The following is a 25066-nucleotide window of genomic DNA, read 5'->3' on the forward strand; positions in this document are numbered from 1 at the left end:
GCTCAATGCCCTTTAGTTTATGACGTTTTCTACCCTTAAGAGCGTAGTGTATTAGTACGTACGTTTTTTTTCCCACCATAACCTGCAAATAAACGTGTTCGTTAAAAGTGTTCACTTATTTGGTGGCACACTTTTGCTATAATCACGAGATGTAGCGTAGGAAATTTAATAGCATCTGTGGTTAGTGCGTCATACTCGTAATCTCTAGGTTGCAGATCGAACCCCAGAAGTAGCCAATTTTTCACTGATTCGAGGTTTATTTCGAATCAGGAAAAAAAATTCGAGTCAGCTGCGCGCCTCTATGTATATTGAAACTTTATTTAAAACTTAAAAGGATGTTTCAAAAAATTTAAATTTTAAAAATTTGATATTGGCCACTTTTTGTTGGGGGTGATGTCAGGATACTCTCAGCAACTGCAGATATAACCTAAGTATATTTTCTCAAATTCTTTTTGTTGTCGAAACCTGAGATTTTTTGGCATATCAAAAATTTTTAAAAAATTACCTTGGATTTCAACAAAGATCTCATGTTCAAATTCTCGTCTCTACGACGGGGTGATTACCTTACTCTCAGGATTTGCAGAATTCTAATTGTTACTGCTCAGATCGTTCCAGTCGCCTCCGATCCAATCAGGCACTAGACATCCATTTAACGAACTTGCCATCCATCGTCCTATCCATCTCTCCTGCAACTCATCGGCAAGATATTCATTCATCCAACGAGCTATCACTCCTGCCAAGCAGCCAGCTATGCATTCATCGACCAATTCATATAGTCAGATAACAAATCACCTAGACCTTCATTTATCTTATCATCTGTCTAACTAGCCATTCATCTAGACATCAATCAATTCAGCCTTCCATCAATCCCGTCATCCATACATCCATCCGCACACTCAATGATCCATTTAACAAACCATTCATCAAACCAATCATCCTTTTTTAGTCATCTACCCAGCGAATCGTCTATCTAACTACCAACAAATCATCCATCTAACGAGCCATCCATCATTTCAGCTATCAATCAAGGCATCCATTACTCAAATCAGCCATTACTCCAACGAGGCATCTGCTCGGTCATCTATCGGGCCATCCATGCAGCCATCAATCCCTCCACTTGTCTAGCCCATCTCCATACTCCCATGCATTCACCCAACCGGTCATTCATCAAGTCATTATTTAGCTAGCCGTCAATTGATCCATTCAATCTGCCATCCATCTATCTAGCCATCCGTCCATCCAACCATCCATCCTGCCTTCCATCGATCCAATCAAGCAGCGATCCATCTGTCAATTCAGTCTTCCAACTATACTGCTATCTATCCAATAATCCACTAATTTCTTGTCATTAATCATCCGTCAGTCCATCCACCCGTTCAGCCAGTCATCCATCCAGCCATTCATCATCGATCTAGACATCCATCTATTTAGATATCCCTCAAGCCATGCATTCATTTTACAATCCATGCATTCAACAAGTCATCCATCATCGATTCATCTAACTACCTATCTCTTCATCCAACAAATCATTCATCCATCCATTCAGCCACCCCACTATCCACCATATAGGCATCCATTCATCCAGCTATTCAACCAACCAGTTATACACCCAGCTAGGGTATCCATCCCTGCTCTTATCAATTCAGCCATCCATCCAAACAGTGATCCATCACGCTATCCATATGTCCAGCCAGTCATTCTTCGATCCAGCCATCACTCAAGCCATCCATCCCTCCAACCAGAAGTCTAGACAGCGATCCATGCATCCATCCAGCTATCCATCCATCCATCCTGTCACTTCATTCATCTAGCCATCCCTTCAAGCAGCTAACCTTCCATCAATCCAACCCATTTTCTGTCAAGCATAAACGTTGTTGTTTTTCAGGAGCAGCTTCAGCTGCAGTGGGCCTGCTAGTTTATTCTGATTGTGAAGGACTCCGTTCGGAAAACGCTTAAAATGTTTTTCTAGTTTACAGTTATGAACAAGTAAGTCATAGTATTCATTTGATATATTCAAGTTGCTTAGGATCAGTTGGCGCAATAGCTGATTCTCTTTTTCCCTGGAATGATTGAGTAAGGCTAGATCCCGAGTTTTCATTACATTTTTTTTGTTGATTGCTGACAAAAATTAGATAACCTTGGATTTCATTTATTTTATCAAGTTTCAAAAATACCTTCATTATCGGCTACTTTTGTTCTTTATCATTACGCAAACCAGCTGGCGAGAGTAGTGTTGTATTACAAATCTATTCTTTTCTAACCAATCTAAAAATAGCTCATTTAGTGGAGCTTTTGCTACATAGCATAGGCAATTAAGTAACATCTGTTGTTTCTGCTGTATTGGTGGCTAGTATTTGCCAGTTTTTAGGCGACCTTGAAAATTTGATATGTTCCGGAGCGGTAAATGCAATATTTCCATTCTTTCTGAAGCAGAACGGAGTCTTCGTATTCAGTAACTTTAACTTTCTGAATTTGTCACTGCATCAAGAATGAAGTCAAATCGCTATGTTAAAAAGTATACGCCCAGGTACTGTACTCTGTTGGACATCTTGATTTGTGGTAACTTTTTTGATGCGATTGATCCACAGATGGCGAAATATTGTACATTTTCCAGATACTTTGACACCCAGTTGGATAAGTGTTCGAAGGGATAAGTGTTTGACATAAGCAATGCCAAACTGATAGAATACTGATCCCTACGAAATGCTTTACGCATTTACATAAGAAGAATATGTAGTTTTTGGTTGGCTTCAACTTCTGTTCAGCTATGTGTTGCTGAGATTTATCTTCGCGGTATTTATTATCTAGTTTTATCTTCGCGAATTTCCTGAAACCACATTGATTTTTTTGGCACGAGTAAATTACAATCTTCAGATTTGAATATTCTTGCTATCATTTTCTCAAAGAATCTTGCGGTAGCAGATTTAAAGGGAATTGGTCTGATGCTTTGTTGGTCGGTTGTTTTCTGGAAGCAAATCGTTTTCGTAAGTTTCAGGTATTGTAATAAAGATATGATCAGCAAGCTCTGCTAAGGAATGCGTGTCTAGCCAATAAGGAACCTTATTCTGTCTAGTGGCTGTCTTTTTAAGGCCTCTTAAGCCTTTCAATACATATATGAAGTTAAAAATGGGCTTGAGCAGGGGCGGATTTAGGGGGGGGGGGGCGGATGCCCCCTTTTCTCAGGGATTCGACCCCCTGTCGACCCAAAGGGTCCCCCTTTGATACTTTTTCAGAAATCCATTTTTGGCGGACCGACCCTAAAATTTGTCTAAAGGCGCCTTCGGCGCCAATATATACTAACTTTGAGGGGGAGCGCGCGTCAAAAAAAAACGCATTTTTTTTGTCAAAATTTCTCAAAAAGTGCCCAAAAACGGCTTTTTTGACTGTTTTTTCAAAAATTTGCCTGCGGCGCAGAAAATTTTGCCAATCTAGGGGCAAAAATGTGCTTTGGGAGAGCTCAAAAAATTAATTTGGTCGACCTAAAAAAAAAAGGTCGTCAAAACGTTGGAAAATTTTTTGAAAATCCCCCCCCCCCCCCCTCGAGAAAATCCTAGATCCGCCCCTGGGCTTGAGTATCCGAGTTTGTTGTGTCCCGTAGAGTTAGTTTTTTGTAATATTGGAGCTTGCATCTTGCTGTTTTCATTTTTTTCGTAGCTTTTTTTTCAGTCTAACTTCTGATGCTCTCATATCATTGTCTGGCGTCATGTCCTTGAGCAAACCACGCGTTAAGTTTGCTTCGAATTCTTAAAATCAAAAAAGTTTCGCGTAGCGATTTCTAATCTCTATCTATTATATATTTAAATGCCGGATTCACTATCTATTTTTTTTCAAGATCAAGTTATATCGCTTATTGCGAAGAGCAGGATATTTTTTTTGGATTTTCTAGTTTGAATTAACTGTATATTTCACCAAGTTTGAAATTAGTAACCCAATAGTGGGATGCTTTCAGGATTCGCCCATGTATCCTTTTAGCTTACGAGATACGATTCAAGTGATTTTTTCAGAAGTTTTCAGAAAACCTAGATTTGAAAAAAATCACAATATTGGAGATCCTAAACTCTACAGTGAGTTGCTCTCAGTGTACTCTCAGGCATTGCAAATATCGCGTCCAAATATGAGTTCTCAAAACAAAACCTTTCAGTTTCCGAGTTCTGATGTTTATGAATATTTTGAAAGTTTTCAAATTTTCACAAAACTAAGATTTAGAAAATTTGAAATTTCCAACCCTGTAGTTGGGTGCCGCCAGGTTAATCTCGGGGCTTTCAAATCTTACCTCTAAGTGACTGCTGAAAGGCTTCAGATTTCCGAGATAAGACGTTTTTTTATAATTTTTTCTAAAGTTTTTCAAAAAAATTTAGATGGCAAAATTCAAAAAATTGGAACTTCACAACCCTATAGTTGTGTGCTGCCAGAATATTTGCTGAAACTGCAAATCGTTCCTCCAAATATGACTGCTGAAAACCTTTAATATTATGAGATGTGACCTCTTCAGTATTTTTTTGAGAAAGATGTCAAAATTTAAATAAAAAATTTACGAAGTTACAATTTCCCAACCCTATAGTGAGATGCTCTCTGGGTACTCTCAGTGGTTGCAGATTTTGGCTAATTTTTACTGCTATAATCATCTTAGATTCCGAGACAAGCCGGTTTTTTATGATTTTCAAATTTTCAAAAAAAAACCTAAAAGACCTAAAAAAATGTTCGTTTGAAATTCTCAACATTATGCTGGGGTGCTGTCTAACTACTATAGAAATATCTGTATTTAAAATCTGCTGCTCATTGCCGTGTACTTTTCTAGATATGAAGTTTTTTTCTAATTTTTCAAAATTGTCGACCGTCTGGTGGGGTGCTGTCAATTACTACCAGCAGTTGCAGATATTTCTTTCATCCCAATGTTTTTGCTCATTGTTTTTAAGCTTTCGCAATTGACGTTTCCTTTTCCTACTTCAAAAAATTCCATTAAATTAAGAAAAAGAGTCGGGTATTTTTGAACTATTTACACTGGACTAAACGATTGATGACAGCAAATGATATGCGAGCGCTAATGAAAATAAAGAACTAAATCAAACAAGAATCTCATTTATCAATCAGTGATTTTGTAAATGAAATTGTTTCAAAAGTGTTTTTTAATTATTGAAAGTAAAGTTGTTTGTTGTCGGCCAATTTAGTGTTTTGTTTCTGATACTCAGTAGTTTTTTTGGAGATTATAATGTTTGAAAAAAAACCGGGGAGTTGAAATTATTTTAGTCATTCATTTTATGAAATAAAAAGCGTTGTTCAATGCTCCCGTCTTTTGTTACGGTTGCATTCGTTTCGTTGTTTTCTTATTTTTACTGTATATGCAATTTTCACTTCCGTTAAACTGTTTCAGGCACCGGAGATGCGTTAAACGCTAGGTTAGTTTGAAAAATTATCACTAAGCATATTAATTAATATTTGCTCTCATATTGTGTTTGTTATCTGAATCAGTAATCAACTAGACAATATATATGCTGTTGTAGGTATGAAGTGAGATATACTTTAATTAGTCTGCCCAGTCGTTTCAGTTGCTTAGTCTTAATGATCAACCGTTCAATCCCCCCAAATCGATTTAGCGGGAATAAAATACCGGTTTTTCAGAAATTGACTTCGAGGGCAAAATAAATTGATGTAATTAGTCAAACCAATCAATCGATACCAAATTATGATGGTTTATATTTTTAGTTTTTCTACGCTATTAGCACGATAAAATAGCTATTCGGTATGTAAGAAAATTCTCCTGCAGTATATTCAGCAGGCCTGCAGAATATCTTATGCGTACCTAATTAATACATTCTTTGGGAGGACAATCTACGGTAGGTCACTTAAAGGGGGGGTTTGGGGAGATTGTACAGTTTATCCCTTCTAAACAGTAGTTCAGGCAATAAACATTAGTTAAACAGAAGCATCAGCCACCTATTACGCATCTTAAAGTAGAGTTCACAATTCGTTATAATTCATTATTTGTATTAAAACGAAATGTGATATCTACCATATCACACGCACCCGGAAAATATTAATTCGGGAATACTTATTTCATACAAATGTGTCCCCGAAGAAAATAATCAATTTTTGGCCAGCTTGTTTATAGTCGAATCCGATAAATTATTGGCCCTTTGAAATAAATTTCTTTCTTGAGCGGGTTTAAATGCGTTGAGATATCAAACTAAAAAAATTTCTAATTCATTCGTGCTGTATTTGGCGCTAGAGATTAGTGTCAAGGCCATGAAACTACCTAAAAAATTTTCTTTTCGAGAGATAATACAAAATAGAAGGAAGCTTTAGACATGACTAAGCGTATACAATAGTTTAAGTAGTTACATTGAGGAAAACGAGAAAATAATTGTCCTATTGCACTAATAGTTGAATTTTACCCATTTCAACGATTAGTGCAATAGCCCATAAATCATTGTCTTGTTTTCCTCAGTGTAACTACTTCAACTATTGTATAAGTTCAGTCATCTCTAAAGCTTCCTTCAATTTTATATTATCTCTCGAAATAAATAATTTTAAGTAGTTTCAGGTCATGAGTTAAAGCACAAATGAATTAGAATGAATATTCGGGCACTGAAGCAGCTTGAATCGGAATACCCCAAAAACCGTTTCCGAAAAACTTCAGAATATATTGGACTCGACAATAAACAACCTGGTCACGAGTTAATTATTTTCTTCGGGACGAAATTTGTATGAAATAAGGAATTCCCGAATTAAGTTTTCCGGGTGCTTATTACATTTATTGCAAAAAATTGCAGAATTTAGCCTGGAAAAAGGGTGTAAAAAGAAAGTCAAGAGCTGGCAGTAGCTCTGAAAATGTTACTCTCGGTAGCTTTCGAAAATGAAGGCAACATAAGGAACTCGTTCAATACAATTGTACAATAAAATCATATGCGAGCGCACAGAGTAAACTAGTCCAGATTGCAAAACGCCTCTTTGTGATATGCTGATTCAAAACGCTTTGGCCTCTTTGTGATATGCTGATTTGAAAAGTAAAAACTTAACAACTTGTTTAATAGAATCTGTTGAATCACTTGTATTTTGGCTCCTGAAGAATTCAAACTTTTATGCGTTCCCGGCAACTTAGTCTGGGGGCAATGAATATGCCTGGGCAAAGGTCTTAGTTTCAAACCTGATCAAGATCTGTTTTTTTTTTCAAAGGGAAAATATTCTGTTTCAAATATAATTGCAACCAATTATTGGCCTGCTTATCTGTCGTCGGCTTAGTTGTCACATCTTGAAATCGTTTTTTTTCTGCGCGCAGCTTCCTGAATCAATGTTGCTTTAAGTGTTTGATTTATTCCTACAATTTGTAATTTTACTTACCTTCTTTTCGTTTTTCCTTGTTACATTTGTTTCGCTAAAAAAAACATTTTGGCATTTTTTTATCGTCTTAATGACCTAATTTTGAGTTTAAAGACATTTTAAACTCCACTCCGCGTTTTTCAATTTGGTTGTAAGTTTATCAATCGGTTTGTTGGATTTTTTTTCGTTATGGAAAGTTATTTCCAATTTTATTAGAATTTTTTTAGTTGTTCTCAAAAAAAATTTTTTCTTCAAAAAAATGAAAGACCGCCTACTCCCTTGTGGGCCTGTATGCTCCCCTAGGGTCTCTCTTTACTTGACTTCTCTGTCTACAACTTCGAAAAAGTCTGTGGGGGAATATTTGACCCATATTTTTGATTTTTTTCTTTTTCTCGAAAACTACCTCTCTCAAATCTTGAGTTTTGGATTTCAATTGAAATGAATGTTTTGAAGATACTGCATTATTGGCTACGCCCAAAAGTTTCAGCACAAGGTTATGGCCCTCGGAAGAATCAAATTTTATATGACAGTTTTATGAAACTTTTTGACTTCTCTCGAAAACTAACCTCTCAAATCTGATATTGTGAATTGGATGGAGATAACGGGTAGTGGAAGCCCCCCTGCATGAGCAGCTATTCACAAAGTTTTACACAAAAACTTCTCGCCCTCGAAAAAGTCAATTTTTGATTTATCGACCGTTTTTTAAAATTTTCTGAATAATCTTGAAAACTACCCTGACATATCTTAGAAGTGTTCAATTCAAAGATCGGTTTGTGGGAAGCTCATTTGCTTATGCTACTACGCCCAAATTTTTCCGACACTAAAAATTATGGCCGTTGAAAGTCAAAACATTGATTTTTCGACCGTTTTTTAAAAAGTTCTCTCGAGTAAAACCAACCTCTCAAATTTGAGGCTTTGGGTTCAATCGAAACTACAGGTTGCTTCAATCCCTTCTGCATTTGAGAATCAAAGTTTTTTCACAAAAAATTTATGATGCTCAGAATTGTCAACTTTTTGATTTTTTGGCCGTTTTTTGGACTTTTCTTGTTAACTATCCTGCAAAATCTATTATCAATCGACACAACAGGTTGTTGGAAGCTCAGGTTCATAATTTGATACGCCCGTTTTTTGAAAAAAAAACTATGGGCTTCAAACATGTTAAAGTTCTGAACGTTAGACCGTTTTTTTGGGAGTTTTTTTTACTTTACTCAAGAATTGCTTTGCCAAATCTCAGGTGAGTTGCTTGGTCGAGAAACACGATTTTGGGAACTTCTCTTCTTTAGAGGCAACGACCTGCTTTTTGCAGAAAAAAAATTATGGATTTAGGAAAGTCTTGGCCGCTTTTTAGAACTTATGAGCGTTTTTCAGTTCAGTTGAGGGAATCTTTTGCGGTAAATCTTCTTGCTGATCTTCTCTTCTTTAATTTTTTGTTAGAGAAATATTATCTTCTTGGGAAAATTGATTGCCTCATAATTTTTAACTCTTCTCTTTTAATTTAGCAGATAAACAATTTAGATTTTGTGGAAAATTCAACTTTCGAAATCAAATTTTTCGTGCCGCATCAGTATAGCAAAATCATTCAATATCAAACCTGTACCTCCAGCTTTTGCTGGGCCCCTAGTTGTTTTTTATCGAGAAATAGAAAAACTTTGTTTCAACTAGGTTTTTTCAATATTTAAAACTTTTTCTTCTTATGTTTTTTAATGTTTGTTTTTCTATCGCAACTGGTGCTAAGCTTTGCTTCGTTTCTGTAAAAACCATCTTTTCTCATTTCTCAATTTTTTTTCGCTAGATGCAATACACAAATCGCCGACAGGCGCCTGCCCTCAATCTAGCGTCCTTAAATGAGGGCAATTACTCTGAGATTAAACAGCCAGTGACAGCGTTTTGGAACGTGAGTCAGAATGTTCGGTTTCGGCGTCCTCCGAGAGAGTGGAAAGAGACGTCTATAGAAAAATTTGATCAATCAAATTTAATATTGAGACAAAATAGACAGAAACTAAAAGAAACTTCAATAAAATCAATGAGCAAGTGAACGGATTTCAGATAATTGTTAGTCTTCGTATAAAATAGTTATCTGTCGATATTTTTCATTCGAATCATAGTAGTTTTTCCGAGATAAGTTGATAGTAACGCTGGAGGCCTTCAAGATGATGAGTTTTTGATTATAGGAACCCAGTTGAAGTTTTTTAAGAAACGCATAAATTGAAAGGTGGCTTCCTTGAAACAGCGGTTACACCTACATGCCTTCCTTCAACTGCATTTGTGGCTTGTGCTAGATTTAATGTATTTTTGTCGGATTTAAGCCGTGAGCTTGTCTAGTTTTTTGCGATCGTTTTTTGATATATCCAATTTGGTTACCACGCTGCATATTTCTTCAAATACTAAATTGAACTTGGTTTCCACTTGTTGTTTGGCCTTTATTTCAAGTTCCCCGACAAAAAAAAAGTTTTTTGACTATTTTATGAGTTACCAAATAAGAAAACGAATGCAAAAAGCATGTTTTTTGAGCTCTTCTAATTCAATTCTTTAATAATCTTAATTTAAACACATGCTGGCACTATGTTAATCCTAAAAACGAGTCTAATTTGAATTTGGTAATATTTCGTTTGCGTTGTCACCATTGAGAAGATTAGTACGCCAATCGACATGAGAAGCTTAGTACAACGTTTGCATTTTACATAGCATGTGGGGAATAAAATGACGAAAAAAATTGGAACATTTTTTTCCTTTGTTTTGTTTACCAAAAAACTTGAAGTGCAATTGGAACATTCAAGGCCTCACTCTGATATACGAGCCGTCTTGTTTGCCACTAAATTTTGTTGCCTGGTGAGAATAATTGTTTGCATGGCATAAATAGTTGTGCCATCAAAAACTACTACTTCTTGAGTTGTGTCTTATCGTATGAGCATATGTGTTTAAAAAATACTATCAATCTGAGCTTAGAATAATTTTTAAAAGTCCATGTGAAAACTTTTGAGAGCTATAAGATTATTGATGTTTTCGAACATCATCACAGAATTGGAATTTGTCATCATTGTAGGTAATCATTCTTTTACCCTGCAACCCTCTCACCAAATCCAAAGAGTGATTATTTATTGGCAGATGACACGTGTCGAACTGACGCCATGGGCACATGATTCAAAACTGATAAGACTGCGAAAGTTGTTTGCTGACAAATAAGATTGCCACAAATTATTATCTCAATTCTGCTCAAAACTCAACATTCTTCAGCCAACCCGTTGTTATTCATCTTAACTTAATATTAATTTAACACTGAAGGGGAAAAATTAATCGGACAGTTTAACGTTCAAAATTTTAAAAATGGCTCGAATGGAAACAAAAACGTTTCCTGTGCTTCTGTTGTTCATAATATCGGTGAGCCAGGTTTCATCTGGTCAAACGAAGTACCCGGAGAAAAGCGGCGATCGCATGCAAACAATCAACAGACTGTTCCGCTACAATTTGCTTGAGATTTCATCAAATAGTCTCGATCACATCCTGCAACTAGTGAATGTTTCGACGGCTTTGAGCGAAATTCAGACCGAATTCACGAGTTACAAAGGAGAATATGAGGACCTGATTGTAAGTATTATTACATGAGCAAGAGCAAGTGTCTTGTAATCGGGAAATATAGTTTTTTTTTCCAGTAAAAAATTCTCACAAATCAAAGAAATTTACCTTGCTTTATTATTGAACCTTAACAACTTCAGGCTCCGTCTCACCTGGTGCAGAGGTAACGCACTTGTCTTTGCATCTTAGGTTTTTGGGTCAGTGTCCTGGCCGAACCTTCTTTTTTCAGTATGTATGAATTTCAAAAACTTTTTTTCCGGTAAAAGTTGAATTATCATTATAATTCAGGTCGTTTGCGGCTTAAAAAGTCTAAAACATAATCACTCTATTTTTTATGACAATAATTTTTACGGCATTTTTTGGCGCAATGGACGTCTACGCACGTTTTATTGGCTTATTGGACACACTGTAAATACTAAAAATTAAATGCGCTGCGATTAGCCAGCGTTATCAAATCGGGCTATAAACTTTTTTTCGTGTTAACAACTTGTTTAACAGAATCACTTGGTATCTTGGTCCACAGTGAATTCAAATTTCCAAGCCTTTTCGGTACACTTATTCTGTAGATAACGAATAAATGTGGGATGGCAAAGATCCTTGGTTCGAATCTGAACAGAACCTGTTTTTTTTCGAACGCGAAATTTTCGGTTTGAAAAAAATTGTCGGCTTTTTATTTGTCTACTTATGTTTTGTCGGCTTAGTTGCGACATTTTTTTTTGCTGTATGCAGTTTTCATTGAAGTTGATTTTTGAATTATCATTATAATTCAGGTCGTTTGCGGCTGTTGATAAAAGTTGATAAAAGTTGATTGAAGTTGATAAAAGTTGAATTATCATTATAATTCAGGTCGTTTGCGGCTTAAAAAGTCTAAAACATAATCACTCTATTTTTAATGACAATAATTTTTACGGCATTTTTTTGGCTCAATGGACGTCTACGCACGTTTTATCGGCTTATTGGACACACTGTAAATACTAAAAATTAAATGCGCTGCGATTAGCCAGCGTTATCAAATCGGGCTATAAACTTTTTTTCGTGTTAACAACTTGTTTAACAGAATCACTTGGTATCTTGGTCCACAGTGAATTCAAATTTCCAAGCCTTTTCGGTACACTTATTCTGTAGATAACGAATAAATGTGGGATGGCAAAGATCCTTGGTTCGAATCTGAACAGAACCTGTTTTTTTTCGAACGCGAAATTTTCGGTTTGAAAAAAATTGTCGGCTTTTTATTTGTCTACTTATGTTTTGTCGGCTTAGTTGCGACATTTTTTTTTGCTGTATGCAGTTTTCATTGAAGTTGATTTTTGAATTATCATTATAATTCAGGTCGTTTGCGGCTGTTGATAAAAGTTGATAAAAGTTGATTGAAGTTGATAAAAGTTGAATTATCATTATAATTCAGGTCGTTTGCGGCTTAAAAAGTCTAAAACATAATCACTCTATTTTTCATGACAATAATTTTTACGGCATTTTTTTGGCTCAATGGACGTCTACGCACGTTTTATCGGCTTATTGGACACACTGTAAATACTAAAAATTAAATGCGCTGCGATTAGCCAGCGTTATCAAATCGGGCTATAAACTTTTTTTCGTGTTAACAACTTGTTTAACAGAATCACTTGGTATCTTGGTCCACAGTGAATTCAAATTTCCAAGCCTTTTTGGTACACTTATTCTGTAGATAACGAATAAATGTGGGATGGCAAAGATCCTTGGTTCGAATCTGAACAGAACCTGTTTTTTTTTCGAACGCAAAATTTTCCGTTTGAAAAAATTGTCGGCTTTTTATTTGTCTACTTATGTTTTTTCGGCTTAGTTGCGACATTTTTTTTGCTGTATGCAGTTTTCATTGAAGTTGATTTTTTTGGGTTTCATTTACTCCTGCAATTTGTAATTCTACTTACCTTAATTTCGTAGTTTTTGAAAAAATTTTTGCTCAAAACATTTTTCAACCTAAATGGATTCGGCTTATATTTTATCGGCTTACTAACCTAAATTTTGGTCGTTCAACGGAATCATATTTTGTATGCTTTCCACGGGATCGCACTATACGTTAAAAATCTTAGAATAGAATTTATAGTTCAAGTTTTATCAGATTTTTTTGCTCAAAAATTACTTTGAATTTTCTTTAAGCACCGTCGACTGTTTTTCTGGACGTGTTTTCCGCAAAAAGAACATCAATCCAGACCAAAATTTGAAGATTTTTGTAGTTCGGTTTCAAGAATTTTCCCGTTTTCATTGGATTTAGTTGCTTCCTTTCCTGCCTGCTAGCTTGCAACGCTATTTTTGTGGTATCGCAAGTGATGCGAAGCTCCGCTTTGCCTCTGTTTCAAGATGAAATTGAATTTTTTTATTTTATAGAATTTTTTCATATATTTGCTTGCAATGCTAACTTGCGTTTAATTTGAAATTATTTCATCACGATAATTATCTAGTCGTTTCAAATTATCCTTCACACATGAATAATCCAAATTCAATTGAAAAAAACTAATTTAGTCATACTTTTTCTGCGGTTACATAGCAAAAAGTAGGCAGCTCATAAAGTAGACACGTAATGAAGCAGAAAAACTCTGTTTATCAAATGAATTTTCCAGAGCGCTGAACAATATCAATCGGTATATTCTTGAAATTTTTTTTTAGTCAAAGATTCAGACAAGACCAACTCAATTTAACTTTAAGGGCAGACACTACCTGGCAGTCTCTTTTTTTTCTGAAAAATTTGTAAACTTTATTTTCGAGTTAGACAAAAGGTAGCCTGAGAGCTCCGCATTTTTTTGTACAATCCGTACAAATTAGATATGGAAACTGAGCACCAATTATTCAATCGATATGGAAATTGAGCTTAGATTTGAGTGTTTTGGCTTTAAAGTTTGAATATTTTGTGAATCATTTCATGCTATGAAATAATGAAATAACTTTTATGTTTCAAACCTTTGTCGCTTGATGAGTTTGCTGAAAAATATTTCAATTTTTGCTAACGGATTTGTGTTATGAAATGAATGCCATAGTTCAAAGTTTCATCGCTTGATGAGCTTGCTTAATAGTTTTTTTTCAAACCGATTCATGCTATGAACTGATTGAAATATCAAGGAAATATCTTCTATCAAGGATCTATTGCTCGATGAGTTTGCTTGAAAAAGGATTTTTTTGCGAACCGATTCGCGCTATAAAATGACAATTTGATATATTCCAAGCTAACAATAAAATAAATTTTCCCTAGTTAAGTTGCTGAAATAGCTTGCCTGAAAAATTTTCATTGCTTGCAAAAGCTTTTTTGAAAAATCAAGTATCGCAATGTAACCCAAACTATCAAAGCTTTTTATTACTTAATAATTACTTGTGATTATTTGTAATAATGATCTTTCATTTTTTGCGAAACACTGCAACATATGAAATCAACCCGAGTTTGTTTCAAATTATATTGCTTGCACAAATGCTTGAAAACCAAAACAATTTAGTGAAGCAATGCATCATATCAGAAAGCTCAAACAACCATAGATACCTATTAAAATAACTTGAAATAAGCTTTCATTTTTTCGTGAATCAACTCAAGCTATGAAACCAGCGCGAATTTTTTCGAATTTAAATTTTCATCGTTTGCGAAGAAGGCTTGATAAAAAAAAATAGCGAAGCAAGTCAAGCTTCGCTATTTTTGAATTTTCTTTAAACAGTACTTTTACAGTTTATGCAGAGTGATTTCCTGAAATTGTCAAAAACAACCTAACGTACTGCAAATTTCCATTGAAGAACCGTTTTGTAGCTTTAAGAATTTATTGAAGCTGTCAAAAATTAATGGGCAAATTATAAAAAATTGAAGAGGTTATACATTAGAATTGTTTTTGATAAAGTCAGTCAAAGTTAAATTTAATTTAAGTCAGTCATTGTTTTACGTTTTTCTTGACTTCATTTACACTTAGTTATTCTTTCAAAAAAGATTTTTGCCCGAACAACTTTTACTTAAAACAGCTTTTCTACAAATAGACAAAAGCAACTTTAGTAAACTGATTTTTTTTTTGACATCGACGTTTTTTTGCGAACAGGTTGACGCTATTGAAGTTCTGTTGAAACAGTTTAATCGAATAGCTGCAAAAGAAACTAAAACGTTGTTAATCGATGTAGATAGTTTTACAGCATCTCAATGTAAGCCTAATGTTTTGATGAAAGGTGTTCCAATGTCATAGCAAAGGGGCTTGCTAGTAATATAGCAACGGATCAGAATCGAGATAAGAAAGCAACCGTTCGAAAACGAAGTAAATAAATGTTTTTCATTTTCGCGTACTGTTTGTTTCTGATTGTTTAATTTTAGTTTTCTCTACTTTTTGACGAGTACAACACAAAGGTAGTCTACTGTTCGACCGCATTCTCAATTATCCTAATTATGTATATGTCTAATATTTTACGACTCAAATATTTGACAGTGGTAGTTCAAATTTTATATTTTACCAAAATTCCATCAAAAAACAATTCGAGACCAGCTAAGGGCTAGTCGGAATGTTCACGATCTTTTACTGATATACAAGCAGTATTGTTTGATTGATACACAAGGGCTGACTAAAATTTCTAGTCATACGATTTCCTTATATGGAAAGTTTTAGTCTTGTGATTCCATGTATTTACATACATAGAGAAAGTTATGTTAAATCTCTATTTTAAACAGGTTCCCATACATGAAAATTACATGACTAGCAGTTATACATTTTTAAAATATTTTTTTTATATTGAGTTTCTCAAACACAATAACCAAGGTTGTTCGCTGATAAGAAAACGCTCTCTCAAAAATGTAAATTAGAACCACTGTTTTTTGTATTGACTAGAAAGCTTTAGGTTCAAAAAATTTAGTTGTTCAAAATCGTGGCCTGACATTAGAGTTAATTAAAACGAGGTCAATGTTTACTCTGAAAAACATAAAAATTTAAATCAAGATTCATTCGTTTGAAAAATTTGGTCTGGGCTGCGCTAGAGACAAAATGCACAATTTTTGATTCAAACTTTTTTTGAAAAAATTTGATTTGAGAGTAAAAGGGGTTTTGCGACTAAATTGAAAACTTTCCGAGTAAAAAAAAAGACGAAAGAGTTTTGGTATTTTTAAAGTAAATTTTTTCCATACTTTGTTTACGAAATTGTGTGACAAGCGTTTTTTTATTCGACCATTGAAAATGGGGAGGTACTAGTATTCGGTGTTATAATTTTTTTCCTCGCAAAATTAGGTGCCACCAATAATTATCGGAATAGGTTGAATGATATATCATATTGAAGTCATTTAAGTCGTGATTCGAGCTATTGTTAAGCTTTTTTTTATAAGTTGTTCCAGTTTCGAGAAAAACAGATTTGAAATTTTTGAGTTTTTGACTAATTGCAAGCGATTAAAGCGAATGAGTAAAGTGCTTATAACGTTTGTTAAATTGATCATTTAGACTGAAAAACTGTTTTTTTTAAATGAAACTTTTTCGGAAGCTTCTAAAAAGTTTTCTAAAACATTGTAAAAGTTTTGTGCAAAAAATCAGAAAACATTTGAATTATTTTTGATTTTTTGCTTAAAGTTATCCTCCGTTTATTTGTTTGTTATTTTTTCATTGAACAAAAACTGATGTCGATGATGCCTAATTTGCTAATTTTCTACGCTCTGATATGGTTCTCTCATCACACCACGCACAAGAAACGACACTATTTTGAAGAACTTCCGTCTTTCCTTGTGCTTGCAAGGAATTGTATTAAAAGCATTTTTGTGCATGGAGGTCAGCCTTGGCGTTCAATGCAAGAATTTAAGGACATACGCTTAGTCAGACTAGTTTTCTTAGTCTATATGCGCATTCTGAAATTGTTACTCAGTTCCTTTTTTTTTCTACTTCAGTATGCACAATTTTATTCAAATTCTCAATTGTTTTTCTAGAATTCAGCAATCAAGCAAGAACATTCACAAAATTCTAAGACAAATGATCAGTTAAGGATATAAATCTGCTGAATTCAGCAACAAAATGCGGAATATAATTAATCCAGCGAGGTTTTGCGGTTTAGAATTATCAACTCAAACGTTTTTGGCTTCGGTTTCCACAAGGTTTTTGTTAATGACTGCATTTGCAATTGGATTCCAGTGATAGTTGGTCCTCAACCATTGAAATGATTTTTCCGAATTTTGTAACAAAATTAACAAAATATTTGTGCTCGGGTGAGTTTTTTTTTCTTCAGACAAATTCCGACTTTTTAACTGGCCATTTTTGACCGAATTTCTTATCATTCGAGAGGTATTGTTGTCCTGAGCTTAAATTTGAAAAGATATTTCACCTGTGATCCTTTTTTGTATAGTTATGAGGGTTTAAAGATTGCCATTTTGACCAATTTGGGACAATTAACGCGCGATATATTTAACGCGCTAGGAGCGAAATCTATCACTTTGTACTTTATATGGCGTGTGAGGGTTGATTTGATTTATTTTTTTTTACATTTTATTTTTCGCGTTGTTTTTTTCTCACCTTTAACTTTTCAGGTTATTACTGCTCCATTGACCTTAAAATACAGTAGGAACATTCAAGGCCTCGCCCTGATACCAGCAGTCTTTTTGTCTTGCAAATGAATGACGGCTTATTTTTATCACTCCCACAAGCTATGTAAAGTACCGAGTGAGATATTTTGCGTTCAATTTGAAGGATTTAATTTGCCGCGTACGCTTAAATAGAACGAATTATATTGCGAGTTGAATATTCTAGTTTGACTTATAGTAGTCAAAGGCGAATTTGGGGGGCAAGATGGACGCCCCCCCCCCCCCCCCCCCACCCTCGTCCTCCGTACCAACCAACGGGTCGCCCCTTTGGTATAATTTTATGACATCTATTTTTGACAATTAACCCTAAAGTTTTTCTAAAGGCGCCGTTGGTGCCATTATATACTTATTTTAAAGGGGAGCACGTGCCAAAAAAAAACACAATTTTCCAAAAAGTGCGCAATAACGGCAGTTATGACCCGTTTTCTAAAATTTGAGCAGAACATTTTTTCAAAATAGGGTCGTTATAGTTTGCTCTGAACGCTCGGAAAATCAATTTGGTTGTCCTAAAACAGGTCGTTAAAATTTTCCGAAACACAAATAAGTCCATACAGAAATCAATAAGTGGGAAAAAAACTTTATGAAATCAACAATTTTTTGGAAATACGAAAAATTCAAACTCAGATAAACAGACGAGAAACACAACCATTAGCATCAAACGAACTTTTAGAATTTTTCGAACGTCCACTAAAACGAAAAAATCTAGTTAGACGCCAAATTGATCCACAAACAAAAAATGCCAAACTGGGGGGTGTTGTTTGATCAAAACGAAACAAATTTTCATAGGCTAATAGAGTTGTTAAGTCAACTTTTTCGTTGTTTTATTTCCAACTGTTATACATTGTGCTTGGTATAGCTTTGAGTTTTTCTAGGAGAGAGCTGCTCAAACAGAGGTTTCCATGGAAGACTGTTGGGGCAGTAAGTCTGGCGCAGATGCATGCTTGGAATGTGCTGAAGAGTGCAGTGAGACAGGTGTATGCATGGAACAACTGAAGTCAAGAGTCCAAGTCGCTACGAAGTCAATGTCTACATCGAAAATTGTAAATTTCCAGGTGTGTGGCTATAGTTGATTATAAAGCTATTATAATAGGGTGAAAATTCGTAGCTGGCGACATTTCGTAACAAGCGACAAATCGTAGCTAACAACAGTTCGTAACAAGCCACAATTCGTAATAAGCGGCAATTCGTAACAAGCGACAACTCTTAACAAACGACAATTCGTAACAAGCGACACTTCGTAATAAGCGGCAGTTCGTAACCAGCGACAATTCGTAACAAGTGGGAAATCGTAGCTAGCAACAATTCGTAACAAGCCACAATTCGTAATGAGCGGCAATTCGTAACAAGCGACAAATCTTAACAAACGACAATTCGTAACAAGCGACACTTCGTAATAAGCGGCAGTTCGTAACCAGCGACAATTCGTAACAAGTGGGAAATTGTAGCTAGCAACAATTCGTAACAAGCCACAATTCGTAATAAGCGGCAAATCGTAACAAGCGACAACTCTTAACAAACGACAGTTCGTAACAAGTGACACTTCGTAATAAGCGTCAGTTCGTAACAAGCGACAATTCGTAGCTAGCAACAATTCGTAACAAGCGACAGTTCGTAGCAAGCGGCAATTCGTAACAAGCGACAATTCGTAGCTAGCGACAATTCTCAACAAACGACATTTCGTAACAAGCGACAATTCGTAACAAGGCATTGGTAATTAAAAAAAAACGCTTGCTCGTCTTCACTTTGCTCTGTTGCGCTTATATCAGGCACGAGTTGAATACTGCGTTTGAATCAGTGTTCTCTGCTTAATTTGCTGTTACGAATTGTCACCCATAACGAATTGTCGCCCGTTACGAAACGTTGCCCGTTACGAATAGTCGTCTCGCGACTATTTATCTAAAAGAAAAGTACTTAATAGGCGCCAAAATGGGCAATTTATTTTTTACCCAAATTACAGCTGCTTTTGAACAAAAAAACATTTTGTTGTCAAGTTAATTTCGTGGATACTTCGACCTCGAATGACAACAACGACTGATGTTTTACTTAGGCTTCCATCTAGGGTTTTATCGAGGGGACCTGATTTTACAAGAAAAAATCAGTTACTTGTCTTTTTTTAGGTCAGTCGTTTAATTGGGCACCCTCCCGTTTTGAAGTCTCACAGTTAGTTATCACTTTTTGTTTTTCTGCAGTATCCCAGTGATCGCTATTTTCAGGCGCTGATTCATGTATAATTCTGAGTTTTTTTCATAGCTAAACCGGCGATATTTCAGAGCAATTTCAGTAATGATTCCGTAAAAAATCAACGCGAGAACTTAAGAAATTTTAACTCATTTTAGTAGCTTTCAAATGAGACTGTGAGTTAATAAGCACTCTAACTTGAATATATTTAAGGCTTGGTGGCGCAAAAGTAACACTCATATCTACAAAGCTCATGGTTGCGGGATCGAACCCTGGTAGTTCACTATTTTTGCTCATTTTGATAGGTTTTTTATCGCTGTTTCATTGCTGAAAATAAGCCAAATTAGCAATAATCTGTCAATTAAGTTTGCTTTTGTGGCAATGAACATCGGAAGTTCATCAATGGCGATCGCTGTTTCACTTTCTTATTGCTAATTTTTAGTGTGAGTTCAACCCGGGCTTGAAAGTTTGTAAGTATTGACGCCTTTTGAAATTTTTAGGGTTTGTAAGCCTTTGGGTTGTCAGTTGGTCGTATACACTATACGCTCGACCCCTGATCTGATCCTTAATAGGAAAAGCTTACGGAAGTGCAGATTTAAATATACTAGATTTTGATGCAAACGGAATATCTTTAGACAGGACTGATAGCCTTTCGAAGATCCTCTGCGAATCGTTAAAACTTCAGTTACTATTATTTTTGTGTTGAATTTTTATATAATTGTCACATAAGGGATTAAATTTTCATATTACTTTCAGTTGAAATTTTATCAGTTTTGCTTAGGATATGTTTTTGCTTAGGATCTGATTTCTGTTTAGGATCTGAAATTGAAAATTGATTCTGACATTCAACTCGTCAACGATTTCATCGACAGTGTGCACAAAAAAGTGAACAAAATTGAGCCTTTCGTTGTGCAAAGTCTGGCTCAAATGAAACAACTCATCACCAAAGACAATCCAATCAAGGCCCACCTGATGAAAAAACTAAACATGACAGGTGCAGAGATCGCGGAGATCTTCAAAGATCTTTCTTTTCGCAATCCGGGTAACCGAAAAGTGATGGTTATGAATGACCAGGAGGTAATACAAGTGAGGAAAAGTGTGGACAAGTTGTTGAAGGGAATGGGGGGCAAAGGAGCAGCTATGATTGATTTGGAGGATTTGATGGATTTCGTGGATGTGCCGAATGAAAGCAAGCCGAAGGGAAGAAAATCGACTTTCGACAAGGTTTTATCACATTTTCTTTATTTGTTCAAAAATATCAACCTAAAATAAGGTTATTTTAGGCCATAGCTGGTATGTTATTTACAGTTTAAAAAACAGGATACTGAAAAAGGGGCATTTTTTTCCTAAAACAGTAATTGGATTGAAATATCGGTTCGCAACCTAAAACCCCGCGTCTTTTAACCCCCTATTTTTTTACCCCCTCAGCCCAAATATCAACTAACTCCTGTACAATTAACTCCGTTTTTAAAATATCTATATGAATCAAATTTAAACATACTTGAAAAAGATTCGAAACCTTAGCGTTGGTAAACATCAAAGCTTAAATTAAGAAAGCTTTAGCCCCAAAGGTTATCTGTTTTAAACGCGTGATTGAGGGATTATTTCCAATCAATCGAAATTCAGACAGTTTTGTGCGACTGAAAGCATCAATTGATTTAGGAATTGCTTATCTGGCCTGAACTAAAATGAGGGGTTACATAACGTGGAGTAGGAAACCGAAATCTCGGCTTTGAGGAGTTAGGAAAAAGTTTTGAAGAGTTGAAGCAATTATATCTGTGTTTGAAACGCTCCCCTATTCGTTCACAAAGGATTTCTATATTATGGAGACGTAGATTTTATCATAACTGGTTTATATTTTGGAGGCTTGTCTAAAATTTGAACTTCCTGTACTAATTGGACTGTTTGTGTTTTTTATCTCAGGTGTTGGATGTGTTGGATGGATCTTGGAAGAAGACTAAGAAAGTGACTGGCACAGTTTGGGGAGTGACCAAAGATGTCTCCTCCACCGCCTACTGTTCCGTCAAGAGCGTCTTCTTCAACTCCAACTGCAGAAACAACAACAGACGCAGCCGAAGACAAACGACAACCACGTATGATGATGATGATGTAGTTGATAGTAGCCAATGTGATGATGCCAGTTTCATCGGGTTTCTACTGGAAGAAAAAGTTAGTTCTGTTATGAACCAAGAACGCTATTATGTTTGGTCAAGAGTTGAACAACGGCAAATTAACCAGTGGGGAACGAAAGGGGTATCTTTAACCCCTTCCCTATTAAGTAGTCACTCAACAGGCTGAACGCCTTTGAAGTTCTCTTAAGTGTATATGTTTGCAAATACTAGGAAACTATAGCAAAACGAGATTCTTTCCTAGTCGAGTTAATCCGTTATACAATTTTTTTTACTGGGTTACCAAAGATTTAGTTAAAGGGCCAAAGTAATTATGTGTAATTGCAGAGACAAAAATAATCTGATTTCAAAATAAATGTGTATGCATTTTTTGTCCAGCTTCTTCAAGATGTTTATTTCTACTTTTTCTTATTGTACTTTATAAAGCTGCTTTTTTGTCATCTTCTGGCTAGTGTTTGCTAGTGTTATGAAAGCTTCATTTAAATTCCCCTCTCATCCATAGAGGGCAAAAAAGTTTTATTTGTATATTTTTCCAGTGCTCATCTTACTCAGCGTGCTCCAAGTGTTCATCTGACTTTTTATCAAAAGCAATGAGCTGCAGTGACATGAAGATTGAAATGCTCCTCCGTGAATACCAAGAATTGACAAACGTCTTCGCTTCTTTCGAACAAAAGTTAAACCGTTTTATGGCTCAGGCTGAAAGACAACGTGGGATCCTCCTGAACAATGCCAACAAAGTATTCATCGAGAACCTGTGGATCCTTCCGCTTGTCGCCAAGTTCCAAGAAAACGAGGATGTTTTCGCAATTGATGAAATTTGGTTCGACCCCGAAGACTACCAACAGCGGGACTCGAAGGTGTTCTATAACAAAGTACAAGTTGAGATGTCGGATAAGTTGGCAAATATCTTTCTCGACCTTGTGATGACGTTGAAGCCGTTTGACGTGCACAATGAAACCATGACAGGTCAGGTCGTTGCTGAAGAGTTTGTGTCCAAATTCAAGAAGATGGATTATATCCAGGAGGCGGTTCAAGTTGCAGTCCAGGAAATGAGCATAAATGAAATATAGACTGAACGGGAAAATTTCAACTAGGAGTCCTAATTTCAACTAGCCGAAAGTTTGATTAGTAAATTTCATTAGGTTTATATCGAACAGCATTGTTTTTTCATTACAATTTTTAAATTACAAGACAAATGCGGAGTTGCCGCTACCAAAAATTAAGCTTCAAGATGACTGAGTTTGTAGATCCAAAACAATTTCAAATATTGTAAGTTTCTATATATGTTTTGGCTTGTTGACTTCGTGTTTAATGACTGACAATCGATGCAGGATTTGAAGTTGGTGATAAGTGGGGTTAATTTTCATGTCCGAAGAACCAAATACCATATATGTTTGAGCAGTCAACGTAGACTGTTCAAAACTAGCTCATATCTTTTTTTGAGCACTGAAGTATAATTCACTAAAAATTTTTGGGCATTGGTTCTTCCTGACGTGAGGGTTGATAAATTACTTCCATAAATGAGAGAGATCTCTCATAGATTTGAGAGAATGGTTTTTGATAGATTAGTTATAGGTATTTATTATCTACCATCTATAATAATTAAAATATTGATCGAATCACCTTTATTTTGGAATTCTCAACAAAAGTGCACTCTTGGAAACTCAGATCAATTTTTGAAACTTTGAAACCTAATGCTGCGGGAATTGCTCAATCTACGGAAGAGTTTTTGCCGGAAGCTTTGTCATAGGGATCTTAATCAGGTAAATTATTGAAACAGTAGGAAAATCTGGGAAAATATTTTTGTTGAATGCCGAGGAGAAAGGGTGATTTCAAGCGGAACCACAAAAAGAATACATCTTACCTTGCATACCTCTCTTCTGGTATGTGAGCTGTCATTCATCCGGACTTTTTTCATCATTATATCTGTAAACAGATATCTTGAGTTATTTGATGTAATGAATTATTTATTTTCGGCCTTGAAGGCCAGGTGTGTTAAATGGCCTTCACGGCACCTGCAAACATGCAGTCAGTGCATGTCTAAGGCGTCTTCATTGTCAATTATTTGTAGTGAAACAATCGACTTTGAGACACCTCTCTTCTTGAGTGAACTTACTATATTAAATGAAAGATTACTCCAATTGGTGGAGGTTACCAGAGTAACCTACGGCTTCTAAATCAAATATAACATAGTGCAATCAGCAGGTCACGACCACAAAATTTCTCTGAACTTTTCCACGTTCTGGCATTTTCATACCACGGAACCGCCAATAGAGTTGGTAAAATGGATTGTTGGATTACAAATGGCGATATTCACTGAAGACAATATCGACATGAAACTACTACTGCGAAATCGACCTAAACACAATCAAACCATGAGAGCTATTATTTGAAGACCTGATAGACGACAGAAATAATACACAAAAAGATATAAGGAACACTGAAACCAAGCAAAACGTATCAAACAGGAGAACGAAGGCCAAAAAGAGGATAGCAGCGGGTGTTATGCGGAACAGTACCGTGGTATGAGGCGAACACTAGCACTAGAGCCAAAATCTACACCTACTCATGCCTCGGGCATGAAACTCAAAGACAATTCAGCAAGAGGAAGCTAAATATCGATATTCAATCAATGTTCACGAAGGACTTAAGGGACGAACTCGAGAACGTATTGGTCACAGAAAAAAACTATTGCGTTCGAACGATACAATTTTTTTTTGCAGAATCCAAAAAAAATGTATCTTTGGAGCAATTCCATGCAGAATTGATAAATCTGGCATCCAAAGCCGACTAAGGAGACAAAGAAAATGAATGGTTGAGGGATATGTTTACAACAAATGCTAAACGAAAAGATTTCGGAGGAACTGCTAGCAGAAAGACAAACAACCAAAGAAGCGTACGACTACGCCATTAGGCGGGAGAAGAAACAGAGCAACATTAAACGCCAAAAAACCAAAGTCAAGGGCACTCCAATGCATCGGGAAGCCAAGTTACTATGAAACAAGAACCAGTTGGATTCATTAACCAACGGAAAAACCGTTTGGGCCGTGGACAAAACAAGAAATTCCGGAATTGAAATGAGGAACAGCCAGGGTAAAGATGATCGCAAAATAACACAAGCCAGCGACAAATACTAATGCTACAAATGTGGTGGATTTTTTTCGGCAAGATATCTGCAAAATTGCCCAGAAAGGGAAAAAAATCTCCAAATGTGGAAGATGTTGTTTCCAAATAGTGTGCCGATGGGTCAACGTCAATTTTGTCAAAAATCAAATTCAAACAGTCGTGGACGTGCCCCAGGAGCAAAATTACGTCGGCAAACAACTAG

General features: G+C 35.7%; 1 protein-coding gene across 1 annotated transcript; it reads left to right on the top strand.

Annotated features, from left to right (window-relative positions):
• Positions 1-10470: 10470 nt before the first annotated feature.
• Positions 10471-23360, top strand: LOC134842638 (uncharacterized). The gene is made up of 5 exons (XM_063859075.1): positions 10471-10902; positions 18304-18483; positions 20426-20833; positions 21533-21778; positions 22275-23360. Exons 1-5 carry the CDS (start codon positions 10642-10644, stop codon positions 22806-22808), a joined length of 1629 nt encoding a protein of 542 aa, XP_063715145.1. The 5' UTR covers positions 10471-10641; the 3' UTR covers positions 22809-23360.
• Positions 23361-25066: the final 1706 nt, after the last annotated feature.

Source organism: Symsagittifera roscoffensis, chromosome 3 (assembly GCF_963678635.1).
Source record: "Symsagittifera roscoffensis chromosome 3, txSymRosc1.1, whole genome shotgun sequence".
Classification (NCBI taxonomy): Eukaryota; Metazoa; Xenacoelomorpha; order Acoela; family Convolutidae; genus Symsagittifera; species Symsagittifera roscoffensis.

Coding starts and splice junctions, on each gene's coding strand:
- LOC134842638 (XM_063859075.1), top strand. CDS start 10,642: ATGGCTCGAATGGAAACAAAAACGTTTCCTGTGCTTCTGTTGTTCATA. Junction 18,484..20,425: donor CGAAAATTGTAAATTTCCAG/GTGTGTGGCTAT, acceptor ATTTCTGTTTAG/GATCTGAAATTGAAAATTGA. Junction 20,834..21,532: donor GAAAATCGACTTTCGACAAG/GTTTTATCACAT, acceptor TTTTTATCTCAG/GTGTTGGATGTGTTGGATGG.